The sequence below is a fragment of the Myotis daubentonii genome, chromosome 11, assembly GCF_963259705.1.
Source record: "Myotis daubentonii chromosome 11, mMyoDau2.1, whole genome shotgun sequence".
Taxonomy (NCBI): Eukaryota; Metazoa; Chordata; class Mammalia; order Chiroptera; family Vespertilionidae; genus Myotis; species Myotis daubentonii.
The window spans coordinates 49,780,911-49,798,873 of NC_081850.1; the positions used below are offsets into that span (position 1 = coordinate 49,780,911).

Here is a 17,963-nt window from a genome sequence, read left to right on the forward strand (position 1 = left end):
CAGAATCCAACCCAGGAACCTTCAGTCTGCAGGCCAAAGCTTTATTGACTAAGCCATTTTCTTCTCTCTTTGATGGCTTAGTTCCCACCTTACCAGCTCATTGATATTACTTGGAGTACTTTAAAACCACTGCATAAGCCCCACCCTTCATTGGTTTGGGGTGCTGCTTGGACTGAAATTTTCAAATGCTCCCCAGTTGATACTAATATGCAGTTGTAGTTGAGAACTGTTATAGAGGATGAACAGTGTTTTCATTAGCTGTTTATGCAAGTGTTTTCTATATTATTTAACTAAAATATAATTAAAAAATAGTTTTAACACTTTCAAAGACAAAAGACATTAGATTGACACCAACTGGTTTAAAAACAACTTGAGAAATAGCAGTTCTATGAAAAAGTTTATTTAAGGGAACACTAGTGATTTTTTAAAAATGAGGTTGGCAATTCTAATTGGATTATTTTGGCCCTTGATGGGTTGCTTATTAATTCTTAAAAGTTTAGTTTATGGTTAGTATCTAAATGTTCACTGTGTAGAAGGCATTGAGTTAGTAATTGAGTAGAAATAATACAACCATATCTTAGAAAAGTAATGCAAGCACATTCTTCAGGTACTAGCATTTTGTTTTATTTTTTTTCTTAGCATTTAAAGGATTTTTCTCTTTGTTTCTTTTAGAATTAAAGTTGGGAGAACTGCTTCATGATAAGCTGTAAGTATATTGTGCCCTAAGTATTTGTTTTTTCTCATGTGCAGTAGTGTTCCTTGAAGTCTGAGTAATTTTATATTCAAAGCTATAAAAATAAAACTAATTATAAATATATCTTTAACCTTAGTGAACTATATAGGGGCAGCGGACACTAGTTGGTGATATGAAATGTTTGTGTCAGTGGTTAGAGAGTCAGTCTGTGGACCAAAGGGCCTCAGGTTTGATTCTGGTCAAGGGCATGTACCTGAGTTGCAGGTTCGATCCACAACCCTGGTTCGAGTGCATACAGGAGGCAATTAATCAATGTCTCTCTCTCTCTCTCTCTCTCTCTCTCTCTCTCTCTCTCTCTCTCTCTCTCTCTCTCCCTCCCCCCCCCCCCACACACCTCCAAAAGCTAATATGCTAATATACCCAGTCCCTCTGGTATAGAGTTTCCAAAATGCTGTTGACCATGGAAACTTTATTTCATGGAATCTTCATAGGACTAATGTTCTACAAAAAATACTTTGGCACATTATCTGGATTACAGAGTCCCATATATTTGTTCAGTATACATTCATAAACCAAAAATAGCACAGGCTCTCTAGAGGCCATAACTACTAGGGAACATAAACACTAAGCGTTCTCAGGACTCTCAATTGAGCATGTAAAATTGGTAAGGGTCTCCAGACTGCCAGCCATAGGATTAATTAAATTCTGTAATTTATATATACAGAAGACAATTTTTAAAATCCCCAAACTGCATCGTACAGATATTGTGCTGAAGTCCAGTTCAGTAGAATAGAAGGGACCAGAGAGATTTGAAATACAGCCTCCCTTTACTGGAGTAAAGCGAGTTTACATCATGCTTCCCCTCTTTCTCATAGGAGGTCTCCAACTCTGAGAAAGCAAGCGGAGCAAGCACCTCCTGAGGGTGACTGTGTGCTCCCTTTACCCCAGCCAGTTCCAGCCTCTACCTTTGTACACCCTTTTCCTTTCACCCTTACTTTCCCTTACCTACTTTGCCTAGCTAAATATTTGCCCTGTTGGTTATTTAATTATTTCATATATGCATGTCTATCTTTCCAAAAAATGTTTTTAAGGCCCTGATGATAAGAACTGATTCTAGCTTAGGGCCAAGCCTTTATGAAATACTGCTATAATTGTTATATCTAAATGACATGACTGCAAGAGATTTTGTTTATCACTTATATTTGAACAAAATTCCACTTAGATATCCTGAGAAATTGGACTCTAATCTGAGGCTCCTGGTTCTGTTCTTTTGTTTTGTTTGTTTGTTTAATGGTTTATTTTTAAATGTTAACACAGGTTCTGATTCTCTAAGATGCTACTTTCTTAAAACTTAAAGAAGCAGCAGGAAGAAGGAAAATTGGTGACCTTAGAGACCTTAGGTGAAGTGTTGATGTTACTAGAAGCAAAGTTCCGGAGCTGTGCTATCCAGTAACCACACATGGCTATCAGCTGGCCCAAATTGAAATGTGGCATAATATATGCATTGGAATAAAAACCTTAATATGCAAAAAAGAATGCAAAATATCTCACTAATAATTTTAAATACTAAGGATCAATTAAAAAAACTTTTGGACATATTGAGTTAAAACATGTTATTAAAATCAATTTTATCTGTTTCTTTTTACTTTTTTGTGTGGCTACTAGGAAAGTTATAATTATCTCTGTGGCTCACATTATATTTCTGTTGGTCATTGCTGCTCTAGTGTTTTGAGCACCCAAGACTAAAACGTGGTCCAAATACTAAATGTGACTACTAATTTATAAAACCTAGTTTCATTTTTTTTTCAAGTTCATAGTGCTGAAAGAAAAACCCAACAATAATAAAGTTGAAATAGATCAGTTGATGTCTTTTCCAAAAATTTCTAATGCCCAGCCTATTGAAAGAAGTGCAAAATTCATCTTTTGTTTTCTCTTCCACAGTACATGTAATTTCATTGACAAGTACATTGGAGAATTTTTGTGTTAAAGGAAGGTTATTTAATTGAAGTGTTAGCAAGTTGGAAAGACTTAAATATTAAGTACATAAAATAATGAAGTTATTTTAAGTACTACTTTAATTTTTTACCATTGTGGAAATCTGCATAAGCTTACTAGTTCAGAAACAATTTGTGGGGTCAATTTTTTTATTTGTAGATTTGGTCTTTTTGAAGCCATGTCTGCCATTGAAATGATGGATCCCAAGATGGATGCTGGCATGATTGGAAACCAAGTTAATCGAAAAGTTCTCAATTTTGAACAAGCTATCAAGGTAGTCACCATTGTGCTTTTTGTGTTTTCTTTTATTATTTGTTATTCACATTTTAAAACATTTTTGGTTAGTAACGAAAATGAAACTTAGTATATTACTTAAAGTATAATTTTCTAAGAGTATCTCAGATATATAAATGAGTTATTTATAACTTTTAGTTATCTCTTTCTATGGAAATCTGAAAATTATCTAAGGTCTTCATTAAAAGTTTGCTCTAATTTTGTGTGTGCATTATAAAAATTGATTTTTGAAAGCATTTGAGTATATATTCAAATACCAGGGTAATTGGCTTAAGGATTAAATTTTATCTATTAATATATTTATTTATTTATTTATTTAATATATTTTTATTGATTTTTTACAGAGAGGAAGGGAGAGAGATAGAGAGTTAGAAACATCGATGAGAGAGAAACATCGATCAGCCGCCTCCTGCACATCTCCTACTGGGGATGTGCCCGCAACCCAGATACATGCCCTTGACCAGAATCCAACCTAGGACCTTTCAGTCTGCAGGCCGACGCTCTACCACTGAGCCAAACCGGTTTTGGCTATTTATTATTTTTTATTATATAGTTTTTAATCCTCACCTGAGGATATATTTTCATTGATTTTTAGAGGGAAGGAAGGGAGAGACAGAGAAACATCAATGTGAGAAGTATCCATCAGTTGCCTCCTGTACTCCTTCTGACCAGGGATCGAACCCATAACCTATCTATTTCATATTAAGTAAAATGCTTGTGGCAGTGAATTTGAAATTTACTCATTGAGAATTGATTTAGAAATTCATTCATAGTTACCACAGAGTTTAATTTTGCATATTTTATGAAAAAAATTTGCTAAGTAAATGGATATTGTAAACAAAATTTATAAGTAGTATAATTAACCAACTTAAGGGAAGTATATTTTTTTAAATGTTTATTTTATTCTTTGTAAGTTTTGATTCATTAAAATGATTCATGTTAATGCTTGATACTAATTTGAACTGCTTTTAAAATACTTGTTAGTTTGGCTTTTCAGTTCTTTATAAAGTCCTTTATTCTGTTTCAAATGAAAGAGGCTTGGATTTTTCTTACTGAAGACCTGTTTCAAATATATTACTTTTAAGAATACAGAGTTAATTTGGCATCTTAGTTTTATCAGATGGTGAGGTAGAGTGCTCTTAGAATTGCTATTTCTAAATACTTAATTTTTGAACGCCAAAATGCATGGATCTGATATAGCATTTGCAAAATGCTACTGTACATAAATTTTGAAAACTTCTGTTTATATGTCATATTTCCCCTCCTTTTTAGGATGGTACCATTAAAATTAAAGACCTCACCTTGCCGGAATTGATAGGGATAATGGATACGTGTTTTTGCTGTTTGGTAAGAATCAAAGTAACGCTATTGGTTAATTTTAAAACTATGACTTACCTGAATCTTTAAATTTAAAAGTATACACACTGATGTTGAGTATGAAATATATGTAATGCTTGGCCTAGTAAGGTGTACAAAAGATTGACAGGCCAAGTTACGCTATAGGAAATAGCATTTTATCTACTCATCTGGTGATTTTAAAATCTCAGTTTCTGGAAAAGGGGATATTTTCTTTCTAGTGAAGATAATAGTGTAGCTATTACCCTAAGGGCCCTTTTTGTTCTCAAGGTACCCAGGGAAACAAATCTGTAATTGAAAGGTTCCATAAAGAAGCATAGAATTGAAACAAAGATTTTGGATTGGCTTTGGAGAGATATTTTTCCTAATCTAGAGTGAATTATACAAAACTGGCCATGTTTTTGAAGATGAAGAAAATTTTGTGGTGCTTTCTATATGCTGGATAAGTTGTCTTCCCTAAACAGCATTGATTAATTGTGGCAAAATTCTCATTTGTACTGCTTTTCTTTCTGTTTTTCCTTTTTTTATATATATATTTTATTGATTTTTTTTACAGAGAGGAAGGGAGAGAGATAGAGAGTTAGAAACATCATTGAGAGAGAAACATCGATCAGCCGCCTCCTGCACATTTCCCACTGGAGATATGCCCGCAACCCAGGTACATGCCCTTGACTGGAATCAAACCCGGGACCTTTCAGTCCGCAGGCCGACGCTCTATCCACCGAGCCAAACCGGTTTCGGCCTGTTTTTCCTTTTTTGCCCACTTTCTAACCATCCTTTTTAAATTTTTAAATTATCTTAGAAATATGTAAATTTTATTCATTTGGTCATTTAGTAAGTCTTCCTTGCCAGTGTAAAAATGAGTACTTCTATATTTTTCACTTAGGTCTTATATCAGCTCTATTCAATATCTGATATAATCTTATTTGCCTAGGATTACATTGCTAGGAAGGGGCATAACCAGATTCTTGATCCTGATCCTTCTTCCCCCAAAGCTGTTTCTTTCCCTCAAAGATATCTTTCTTACTTTTTAGCAGTTTACAGTCCCATAGGACAAATGGAGGCAAGAGGGAGTATTTTTGCCCAAGTTGAGCAACCATTATTTGTATGAGATTCTTGGGACTGTAGCTAAGAGTTTGGCCTTTAATAAGCAGATGGCTTTTAGTCTGGAAAATCTTCTGCATACTGTGGTAATACAAAATACATACATTAATTATAGTAATTTTCATACGCATTTCTCATTTTGTAATGCAGCAGTATGTGTCTTCCTCTATTGCAGAATTCTTGGACTTAATGTAAAAAAATAACTATATAAAACTTGGACAAAATTATTTACACTCTCTGACTTTATTTCTTTATATGTAAAAGAAAAATATCACTCTCCTCAGAGTGTTAGGAAATGAGATAGAATATGTGAAAATAGCATAGCACTTGGGGCATAATAGTTACTCAGTTTTGGCTGCTATAGATATTCCCAGCTTTGAGCACCTGGTTCCTGGCCCATTGTAACTACTCAGTAAAATAGTGTTGAATGATTTTTTTTTGTGTTTTATAAAGATTCATCTCGTTGGGGATATATGAATTAGAGATGGGGGGGGGGCAATAAAACCATTGTATGTTTCTTGTGGTAATACTAGAGGAGATAAGAAGAGTTGAATGAGTGGGTTGGGACCTAGTTCTAAAATTGTAAATTCCCTAGTAGTATGGATTTTTATTGACTGCATGGGGAATTGATTGCATTTGGATGCCATATTTGGAGATACTTAATTTCATTAGTTTCCAAGTATATTGCAAACTTGAATTATATATAAGAATGCTTTCCATATTTATATCTTTTAGCTAATCATATTTATGGTATGTGACTCTTAAAAGACTTTAGTCAATGAAAGTGAATTCTAACTTTTTTGTCTTTCCTGACCTTCCCTTTAATCACCTTTTATTTTATTTTATTTTTTTTAATATATTTTATTGATTTTTCAGAGAAGAAGGGAGAGGGATAGAGAGTTAGAAACATCGATGAGAGAGAAACATCCATCAGCTGCCTCCTGCACACCCCCTACTGGGGATGTGCCCGCAACTAAGGTACATACCCTTGACCGGAATTGAACCTGGAACCTTTCAGTCCACAGGCCGACGCTCTATCCAGTGAGCCAAACCAGTTAGGGCCCTTTAATCACCTTTTAAATCTTGTTATTAATATTATATTTACTTGGGTCTGTGGCAGTTTGGTCTTTGGCTGTTGGATCAGTTTAGACTTTGCAGACTCTGTCACTTTAAACATATGCATTGTTTTATTTCTTTATAGATAACATGGTTAGAAGGCCACTCCTTGGCACAGACAGTCTTTACATGTCTTTACATTCATAATCCAGACTTTATAGAAGATCCTGCCATGAAAGCTTTTGCTCTTGGAATCTTGAAAATCTGTGACATTGCAAGGGAAAAAGTAAATAAAGCTGCTGTATTTGAAGAGGTAAGATTTTGTAATTAATTATAAGTGTGAGATACCATTTATTTATTTATTGTCTAAAGTTTTACATGTCTCCTTTTTCGCTGCTTGAACCCTCCCCCCCACCCCCCCAGCCATTCCCACACTGTGCAAGCCCCCATCGCCCCAGTGTCTGTGTCCATTGGTTATGGTAATATTCATACATACAAGTCCTTTGGTTGCTCTCTATCCTCCTCCCTTCCCTCCCCCGCCGTTTGTCTGGATTATTTTAGCCAATATATATGTAAATAGCAATAGCACTAGTTTTAAAAATTGTTTTTATCTATACATGTCACAAAAATATGTATCATATAATCATTTGAATACATAACAGTGAAAAAGCTTCAGGGATTTAAATTGCAAATAATGGGTTAAAAAATGGTTATCTCTATTGTTGCTGCTATAACAATACCATAGACTAGTTGGCTTTTAGACAACAGTGTATCTCTGGTTGTTGTTAAGAGATACCATTTTTTAACCCATTATTTGCAATTTAAATCCCTGAAGCGTTTTCACTGTTATGTATTCAAATGATTATATGATACATATTTTTGTAACATGTATAGATAAAAACAATTTTTAAAACTAGTGCTATTGCTATTGCTATTTACATATATATTGGCTAAAATTATCCAGTTCTAAGAAAGGACTTTCATCCTAGGGTATGTTCTTTCTATCAGTACCATTCGTTGAGTATTGATTATGTGCAGAGTACTTTGTTCTGGCTATTGTGGAGATTCACAAAGAAAATAAAAGAGCCAACCTCTGCCCTCAAGTTTCTTATAAACTATAATTTAAGAGTGCTTTACTTTCAGTCTTCAGATGAGAGAGAACTAAAGAAAACAAAAATATGAGGAATATTTTAGGGCAGCGATTTTCAGTCTTTTTCATCTTGTGGCACATATGAACTAATTCTGCAGCACACCAAAAAATATAATTTTTCTGCCCATCTGACCAAAATAAAGGTATAATTTTGAGTCATGCACACCAGACGGCTATTGTTGTGTTGGCTGTTATCTTTTTTTATTTGACAGTCTAAGGGAAAAGAGGTCAGTGCCCCTGACTAAATAATCAGGTATTGCATGAATTAAAAATTATTTTGGCACATTGGTTGAAAATCGTTGTTTTAGAGTATAAACATTTTCTTAAAGTTAGTACTAGGCACCTTGCCCTGGGAAAGTGTTCTGAGGTTATATTTTTCTCCTTATAGAAAATAAGGTTTCAGATGCTGATAATTTTAAGGGATAATGTGATAGCATTTGAGATTATTGGTAAACTAGAGGCTCAGCGCATGAAGTTTGTGCACGGCGGGGAGGAGTGTCTCTCAGCCTGGCCTGTGCCCTCTCGTAGTCCGGGACCCCTCAGGGGATGTCTGCCTGCTGGCTTAGGCCTAATCACCAAGGGGAGCGGGCGTAAGACAGCAGTTGGACATCCCTCTCACAGTCCGGGGCCCTCCTTACCGCCTGCCTGCTCGCTGCTCCTCACCACTTGGCTCGCTGCTCCTCAGCGCTGCTGCAGAGGCAGGAGAGGCTGCGGTCGCCAGCCGTGAGCCTGGCTTCTGGCTGAGCAGCGCTCCCCATGTGGGAGCTCACTGGCCACCAGGGGGCAGCTCCTCTGTTAAGCGTTTGCCCCCTGGTGGTCAGTGCACATCCTAGTGACTGGTCGTTCTGGTCATTTTGCTGTAATGGTCACTTAGGCTTTTATTATATAGATGATTATTTAATTTTTCCCTTTGTTGAAACTGGTAAGTTTCTTTTTAACATTGTTGTTGATCCAAAATAAATATCTTAGACTCCTACAGTAGTCCAGTGTATAGTACAGCCGTGGGCAAACTACGGCCCGCGGGCCGGATCCGGCCCGTTTGAAATGAATAAAACTAAAAAAAAAAAAAAAGACTGTACCCTTTTATGTAATGATGTTTACTTTGAATTTATATTAGTTCACACAAACACTCCATCCATGCTTTTGTTCTGGCCCTCCGGTCCAGTTTAAGAACCCATTGTGGCCCTTGAGTCGAAAAGTTTGCCCACCCCTGGTATAGTATGTAAAGCTTTTCTAAATAATGTTATGTATGTGAGAATAAGTATATACCTAACATGATTGTCCACTTTAAATGTATGGCTTGTGTGTTGTCTATGAAATAACTGTCAACTTTTATATATTCATTGTTTATTTAGCTACATATTTGAATTGACATGGGTATAATTATGGAAAATCTAATCCATTGGGTAGAATTACTTAAAAGATTAGTTTAAGTTAATAAGTGAGAAGAGAAATACAAATTATTTTAAGTAGTTACATTCTCAAAGGATATCAAAAGTCAGTGGGGCAGAGAAATGATTCATTTGAAAAATGGTACTGGAACAATTGATTAGCAACCTTGAAAATTAACTTACCATTTTACATCTGCCTTAGTCATTTTGGGCTGCTATAACAAAACAATAGACTAGTTGGCTTTTAAACAACAGCAATTTATTTCTCACTGTTCTGGAGGCTAAATCATCTAAGATCAGCGTCTGGTGAGTGCCTGCATCTTTATTTTACACTGTGTCCACACATGGTAGAAGAGGAGAGGGAGCTCTCAGGGGTCCTTCTTATGATGAATGACATTAATCCCAAAGGCCCCACATCATAATACCATCACATTGGGGTTTAGGATTTAACATACGGGTGGGGTTAGGGGGAAGGTGGTTAACAACATCAAAATAAATTGCAGATAGATGAAATGTTTTAAGTGTTAAAAAGTTTTTAAAAATCAGAAGATAGTTCACAAAGTAAAATGGCCTTTATACATAAGATGCTTAAACTTACTTAAGAGAAATACAAATTATAAGTATATCATTTTTAACCCATTATTGGCAAAGATTACAAGATTTTTTATAATACTCCATGTTGATGAGAATGGGAAAACAGGCACTCACATACTGTGTATGTATGATATGAATGGTCATTGTTTCCCTCCAAACTTGACCAATTTTCCAGATAAATTTGTCTCAGTTTTATAATTAGGAATAAAAAAAGATTGCTCAGTAAAAGTCCTTAAGAGATATGGCAATGGACAGAAAAAAAAGGGGACATCTGTAATACTTTCAGCAATAAAGTTAATTTTTTTAAAAAGAGATTTGGTAATGAATAAATAAGAATGACATAATCATTTTTTTGTTTGAAATAACGTTTCTGAAGTTCCTAAGTGCTGGTGTATTTTGTTCTCAGATTCTGTCTCTGTTTTATTTTAACTCCTGAACTGTATACATTTTCAAGCTGTGTAAAAATGTTTCTTTCTTAATGTCTTGCTCACACATTCAAAATGGGAACCATAATCGCCTCCCCCCCCTCCCCCCAATTAGACCGCTTTTCCTCTTGCATTCTGTATCTTGCAAAATGGTTTCTAGAATGTTATCTTTGATTAAAAAAAATTTTTTAACCTTCTGTATCCAGGTTTTTTTTACCTTGCAGATACCTTGAATCTGGGCTCTGTTTTTCTTTGTTCCTGCTTTCGTTCATGCCTTTGTTAGCTTTAGGTTTAGGCAGAACTCTTCTTTCTGGCCTGATCTTTCTCTCTAGTTCATTCTCTACTTGACCCTCTTAAAAGTAGGTAATTCGGTCATATTCAGTTTTGCTATTCAAAAATTTTCCTTGGGATTTGTGTTTTAATAAAAGTAATAATACTTGCACATAGTCAAATAGCCCACAAGTCTTATAGTGAGAAATTACAGTTCTCTGCTCTTCTTATCCATTCTGTCATTATATTCTTTTAGCTTTTTCCTACTACTTATTTCCATATTTCTGGATAATAGGCTTATATTCTAATTTCTGGATTTAAGGACTTAACAGTTTTTAGCAGTGATATATCAGTACATCTTTGGCAGGTACTTAGCATTTTTACATTACCCTCTCCCCCACCCTAAATAGGAATTCAATTTTTTGTTAAATCATTATTTATTGCTGACATTATTGTGATTATTTAAATATTAATGACAGATGAGCCAAACTAGTGTATGCCTACATTTTCTTTCTCATTTTTGTTTTTCTCCCCCTGGCATATTATTGTTCAGCTGATCCTAATATTATTCTCTTCCATTATTTCATGCTAGTGCACAGGATGTGCCTTCTGGCTCTTACGCTTTCTCTCTCTCTGTCTCTCTCCCCCCCCCCCCTTTCTCTTTCTTTCTCTCTTTCAAGTTTTAAAACTTTATTTCCATATTTTTTAAATTATTCATTCCAATGATTAAAATCATTTTAACAACAACAAAAAAAGACACTCTGATTAAACTGCATTTTACAGACTGTAGGACACCTTGGACCAGCTTGGTTTTTACTCTAGATTTCACTGTCGTCCCACCCAGCTTCTTCCTTCACCAACATGCAAGTTCTTTTCCTTCCCTGCCTGCCAGACAGACAGATGGGAGAGGCAGGTGCAGCCTTCACTGTCAGTAGTTCTTTGATGTGAAAAGGGGCAGGAGTCATTTAAACTGATCCAAGCTCTTTGCAGCTTACAAACTTAAACAGCTAAAATAAGAAAAATCAGAAGGCAGTGCTTGTGGAATATACAGTGCATATTGGTGGTTTGTGCATAGTATTGGCAGTTTGTGTCTCATGATTTGCCTGCTGGCTTCTGCTGTCGAATGGTTTCTTTTGAAGGCAGTGGATTTTTCTCTTGTGTTTCTGTCTTCAATTTCAGCCTATCAAATTTCTCAATCTGAGACATGTTGGGTTTGATAGGCATGGTTGCAGAGGAAGCGTTCTGGAGGGCACAATGTCACACAAGTTTCACGGGGCCAAAATCAAGGTATTGTCCTTTCCAGAGGCTCTAGTGAATGCTCTGCTTTCTTGCCTTTTGCCACTTCTGGAAGCCTCCTGCATTTCCATCTTTAAAGCCAGCGACTCTGCATATCTTTGAACCTTCGCCATAGTAACATTTCCCTCTGGTTCTCCTTATGCGTTTTCTCTTTTACTTAGCTTTTTAGGGCAAAGTCCTGCTTATCTTTTTGTTGTTGTTAATCCTCACACGAAGATATTTTTTCCCCATTGATTTTTAGAGACAGTGGAAGGGAGTGGCGGAGAGAAAGAGAGAAACATCAATGCATCGACTGGTTGCCTCCCACATGTGCCCTGACCAGGGCCAGGGATTGAGCCTGCAAATGAGGTATGTGCTCTTGATTAGTATCGGACCCGGGACCCTTTAGTCCTCGGGCCAACATGCTCTAACTGCTGAGCCAAACCAGCTAAGGCAGTCCTTCTTATCTTTAAAGTTGGATCCCATTCTCCTGACTTGCCCAGATTTTAGTTTTTTCTCTGCCCTTCCTCAGCACATTCTTCTGTTACAGCTGGTGTCCGTAGGTATTGGTTAGCATGGAACAGTCCTACTTGACACCTTTTTGTTCTGGTGTGATTATTAATAGCATCCTCTTCTACTCTGAACAGAATACCAGTTTGACTAATAATGGTGTGGTCCACCCCTACTAATCTCACCTCCAAAAATCTTGATTGCTTCCACTTACTCTATTTACTGTGATTTCCCTGCTACCACTATCCTTCAGTTCTATTCTAGAGACCTTCAATTTGTTTGCTTTTGCTTTATTTTTCTGTTTCCTTGTGTCCTCATTTTCCTGATCCAGTGCTCTCATTTCATCATAATGTGTCACTTATCTGGTAAAACCCCAACCATCTGCCTGCTTGCTACTTGTACCCAAACAGCAGAAAACTGCTTGAGAAAATCCATATCTGTGTGTCTAGTTCTCACTTTAATTTTAGGACTGCAAATCTCAGATGGGCCCTTAACACTAGCGACAGCCCTACCCCATAACACTTGTATAGTGAACTTGCTTTTCCAGTCTCCAAGGTGACTTTTCCACATCATTTCCTCTCAGACCTCTAATGCCAACCCTTCTCTATCAGCTTGCTTTGTACTGTAATGAAATATTAGTTGGAATCCGGTGGAATTAGAAGTACCTCATCTCTCACTATCACAAGTGCTAACCTGTGTTGATTCCCATATACTCTGCCTTCTATCTTGTTGAAATTGAAAGTATACCTGTGACAGTCTAAGCCAGGGGTGGGCAAACTTTTTGACTCGTGGGCCACAATGGGTTCTTAAACTGGACTGGAGGGCCGGAACAAAAGCATGGATGGAGTGTTTGTGTGAACTAATATAAATTCAAAGTAAACATCATTACATAAAAGGGTATGATCTTTTTTTTTTTTTTTTTTAGTTTTATTCATTTCAAACGGGCCGGATCCGGCCCGCGGGCCGTAGTTTGCCCACGGCTGGAAACTCAGCCCCTCCACTAGCATTCTAGATTCTTTTCCCTCTTGCCTACTGCAGTTATTAATCCTCTCTTTGTATCGCATTAGTAGTGTTTCCTTCACTACTAATTGGCATATAAACATGTTTTACTATCACTTAATTTAAAACAGGACATCAGTCCTGGCCAGGTGGTTCACTTGGTTGGAGTGCTGTCCTGTTCATCAAAAGGTTACAGATTCAATTCCTGGTCAAGGTACATACCTAGGTTGCGGGTTAAATTCCCTGGTTGGAGTGCATTCGAGAGGCAACCAATCGACGTTTTCTCTCACATTGATGTTTCTTCCTTTCTCTTTGCTTCCTCTATAAAATCAGTAAGAACATATCCTTTGGTGAGGATGGATGGATGGATGGGTGGACGAACGGACAAAGGAATGAAAGAATGAATGAATGAATGAATGACAAAACACCAGTTCCCTTGACCACATGGCTCCTTTTATTTATAATTGCATTTCTCTGCTACCCTATACAAAAGACTCCTTGAATGAGCTGTTAATATTTACTTATTTTACTTTCTCTTTCAGTCTCTTCTCACTCATTTGGACATTGTCCAACAGGACATTCTTTTCTACCACTACACAGAAACTAGTGTTAACAAGGTCCTTAATGATATCCATTTTGCTAAATCCGTTGTTCGCACCCCTCCCTCTTCAACCTGTCAGCATCATTTGACCCAGTTGACTACTTTTTGAAATACTTTCTTCTCCTCATCCTCCTGATACTTCAGTATCTTAGATTTCTATCTTCCTCACTGAGTCCATTTCCTGTGCTTGTTCTTCCAACTGCTGGAATACTCCTAGGCTTTTTCTCTTCACTATAACTTCTTCAGTTGCTTTCCTCTAGTTCTTGTGGCTTTTTATACCAACATTATGATGCTGAACCCCAAATTAATATCTCTGGTTCTGATTTCTCCCCTGACTTCCAGACTTAAGCAAGTAGCTTCCTGAAATCTTCATTTGGTTGACCAAAGAAATTGCAAACATAATATAAATAAAATTGTATTCCATTTCTGCATTTAATCCTGCGCCTCCCTAAATGTGCCCATTTCAGTAATGGTACCATCATTTGCTAGTTGCTCAGACTGAAAACGATTCTTGATTGTACAGGTTTCCTCATACCCCATATTCATTTCATTGGCACATTATGTTGGCTTTACCTTTTATTTTTTATTTTTTTAATTAAATCTTTATTGTTCAGATCACCTTTGAGATATATACTGATTTCAACCAACCCACTCTTAGTTATAACCTTAATCCAAATCACCGTTAGCTCCTGCTTGGACTGTTGGATTGTATTTAGTATTGGTTTCACTTTGATTTTTGTTCTCAAATCCACAAAATTTTTAGAGTGATCTTTAATGGCAGCATCTTTAGCAGCATCCTCTGCCTCAGCCCTCCAGTGACTTAGGTTAAGTTCTTATAATTGAGGCTTATATTTATTACACAGACCTGAGATATTCTCCTAGAAAATGCTTTTCCTTAGACTCCTCTAGGTAAACTTAACAGTTCACTGAGAAGGCTTACAGGTGTTTTGTATTTTTTTTGTCTTAGCAATGTTGGCCTACTTTATTTTTGAAAAATTGGTAACATTTAAAAATTGGAAAATTTTACATTAAATTAGGTTTTTGCTTTGAAAAATTAGGAGATCCTACCACACTAGTCCTGCATTAATTCATGGCCACAATAGGGTAACTAGTGACTGACTGACTTTAGATGAGGTGTGTGTTCCCTGGTTTGCTACGGTCTCCACTATTCTCCAAGGTATTTTGTAACCAGCCTGATATACTCAGGAAAGTTACCAGCTGTTTACACTTATAGCCCCTGCCCTACAGCAAGTTATCATTCATTCAACAAATATATTTTGAACAGTACTCTGAGCCAAACACTATTCTTAAGTCCTGGAATAAAGTAGTAAATAAAGCAAAGCCTGATCTCATGAATTAGGCATTCTGTTGGATAAGCAAATCTATAATAATAATCTATAATAATAAAAGTGTAATATGCAAATCAATCGAACAGCCGAACAGTGGAATGACCATCGAAATGACCACGCTGACACCCACTGGCGTCAGGCCAGCCAAGGTGGGTGCGATGCGATTGGTTGGGGGCCTACCCATCGCCCCATGATCGCCCTGCAGAGGGAGGCCCAGGCCACCGGCCGGCAGGGCAATTGATCAATCAGGGGGCTCCACGATCACCCCAAAGAGGGAGGCCCCCCAGGCCACTGACCAGCAGGTGGGCGGAGCCTCCCTCTGGGGGCAATCCATCACAGGTCTCCCGGACTATGAGAGGGCACAGGAGGGTGCAGACCGGGCTGAGGGACCCCATTCCCCCACCCTGAGTGCATGAATTTTGTGCACCAGGCCTCTAGTACATATACAATGTCAAGTGATGATTAATTTTAGGAAAAGCCAAGCAGGGGAAGGGGATAGAAAGTGGTAGAGGGTACTGTTTTAGGGAGAATGCACAGGGGAAACCTCTGTATGAGGAATTGACATTGGAACAGTGGGGGTGGAGCTTTGTAAATCTTTTGAAGAAAATAACTTTGAGGGGGGGCTCAGTAAGTACAAAGGTGCTGAGAAGAGGATGTGTTCAATATGTCTGAAGTACACAAGCAGGCCTGTGTGGCTGCAGTACAGTGTACATGGAGAAGAGTGGTGGGTAGGAAATGAGGTTGGAGAGGGAGACCAGAGCCACATGGTGGCTGGGCTTTTGGATTTTCCTATGAGGAAGGAAACTAGGTTTTGAGTAGAAAGTGCTGTAAAATGACTTATTTTTAAAACAATCCCTTGACTTCTGGTGGCAAATTATAGCAGGGATAAGTATGGGAAGGTGGGGACCTGTCTGCAGACAGTTATAGAAGGTTGAAGTGCAGGTTTTCAGTGGAGTAACTGGATAGATGGAGGTGCTATAGCAATGTGATAAACATTAGGAGAGTTCATTTTTTCATACACGTAAACTTTGAGAATCCTATTTGATGTTCAAGTATTGCATCCTCTGAGTGATATAACACCTTTGAGACCAGGGGCATAATGTATGTTTTTTTCCTGTAAGATAGTAATACCTGACCATGAATTGCATGATTTCTGTTGCTTTTGTTAAGAATTCAGAAATTTTGCCGAAACCGGTTTGGCTCAGTGGATAGAGCGTCGGCCTGCGGACTGAAAGGTCCCAGGTTCGATTCCGGTCAGGGGCATGTACCTGGGTTGCGGGCACATCCCCAGTGGGAGATGTGCAGGAGGCAGCTGATCGATGTTTCTCTCTCATCGATGTTTCTAACTCTCTATCTCTCTCCCTTCCTCTCTGTAAAAAATCAATAAAAAATTATTAAAAAAAAAAAAAGAATTCAGAAATTTTGCTATAGTTCTGGCCCCTGCTGTAAATACCTATTAAGTGCATTATATTAAGCTTTTATATACATTTTTATAAGAATTGTAATGTGACAGAAACACTCCTTAAATAGAGCTTCTGACTTGTTAAATAATCCAGATGATATTAAATTCATAGTCTTCAATGCAAGTCAGCAAGCCACTTAATTTGTTAATGTCTCAGTAGTGTTTTAAATTATTCTGGGGGTAGGAATCCATGTGTGAATAATTTTTCTTTGGAATGGGGCTAAAGTAGGAATGTGGTTTTGCTGTCCTTTGAGTAAGGCTTAACCTTTGTTATACTAACAGTGAAACAGGCTTTTGAAGTAAGAATCTTATGTAAATCTTACAACCTTAAGATCAACCAGTAATTACTACATATTTACTGTTCACCTGTGAATTTGAGAATACTTTGTAAACGGGAATTGCCTTGTAATACTATCATAAGCATTAGCCTTATTTGTAAATGAACCTATTAAATGCAAGTATATTTAAATTGCCTAAGGATAAGTAGTTGAAATTAAGGACACGGGGAGCCTTAGAATATGGATTTTTAAGGATGCAAGGATAAGGAAAGCTTGGATGTTTGATAACAATATTAAGACAAGCAGGCTGATATTCCATTATGTTTTCTTACTAACAAATAGTAATTTTTTTAAGATAAATATAAGGAAAGGTTTTGCTACTACTCAGGGACCTAATTATTCCTTTTTTTGTATAGGAAGACTTTCAGTCAATGACTTACGGATTTAAAATGGCTAACAGTGTGACAGATCTTCGAGTTACAGGTAACACCATCTATAAAGATAATTCACAAGTTTATTGCTTGTATTTTTTTTAACCTCATTGTCTCTCTCTCTAGGCATGCTAAAAGATGTGGAGGATGATATGCAAAGAAGAGTAAAGGTATATATATATATATATATATATATATATATATATATTTTTTTTTTTTCCTCTTTGGTGTAGGATTTTTTTCTAAATGTCAGGTTAACTTTAAGTACAAATAACTGATGTAGATAGGACCATCAACTTCCTTTGTATATGCTGTGCCTTTTGGTAATGAGTTTGAAGGCTATTACAGAAGCTTCTGGTAAGTTAATGTCACTTACAAGTATTGAAAAATAAACCCTCTCAATTTTTCAATTTTGGGCTAATTTTTTAGATTTTTGTATGCTATTTTAAGAGTAGTACATATTGTAGAATTGGAAATTCCTCCAACATAAGGACTGTCTTCATCTTTGTACCTTTAATAGCTAGGAGAGTATCTACAACACAGAGGAAAAGCTAAGTAAATGATGGTATCCCAAATCTGGTAAATATCTTCTATGAATGGCATACTTTGGCCAGATGACCCTGATGTCATGGGTCTATAGAGATTAAACAAGGGAAAGGTTAATATTTCTACTATTTTTTTTACACTTGTATAACACAGCATAGTTATCAAAGCAGTTTTACATTGTTT

General features: G+C 36.8%; 2 protein-coding genes across 8 annotated transcripts in view; one reads left to right on the forward strand and one right to left on the reverse strand.

The window, feature by feature from the left end:
* Positions 1-17,963, forward strand: part of NAA35 (N-alpha-acetyltransferase 35, NatC auxiliary subunit) — a 48,059-nt gene that overhangs the window by 5,371 nt on the left and 24,725 nt on the right. For 5 of the 7 annotated variants that reach the window (XM_059657086.1, XM_059657087.1, XM_059657089.1 and 2 more), the window contains exons 3-8: positions 673-706; positions 2,849-2,963; positions 4,256-4,330; positions 6,645-6,812; positions 17,220-17,286; positions 17,361-17,404. In XM_059657086.1, coding sequence (XP_059513069.1) covers positions 673-706; positions 2,849-2,963; positions 4,256-4,330; positions 6,645-6,812; positions 17,220-17,286; positions 17,361-17,404 — 503 coding nt within the window. The remainder of the gene's footprint in view (positions 1-672; positions 707-2,848; positions 2,964-4,255; positions 4,331-6,644; positions 6,813-17,219; positions 17,287-17,360; positions 17,405-17,963) is intronic. The other 2 variants (XM_059657090.1, XM_059657091.1) reach the window with 2 other exon arrangements.
* On the reverse strand, positions 11,422-11,647 carry LOC132212040 (thymosin beta-4-like). Its single transcript, XM_059657058.1, has one exon. It carries the CDS (start codon positions 11,551-11,553, stop codon positions 11,422-11,424), a length of 132 nt encoding a protein of 43 aa, XP_059513041.1. The 5' UTR covers positions 11,554-11,647.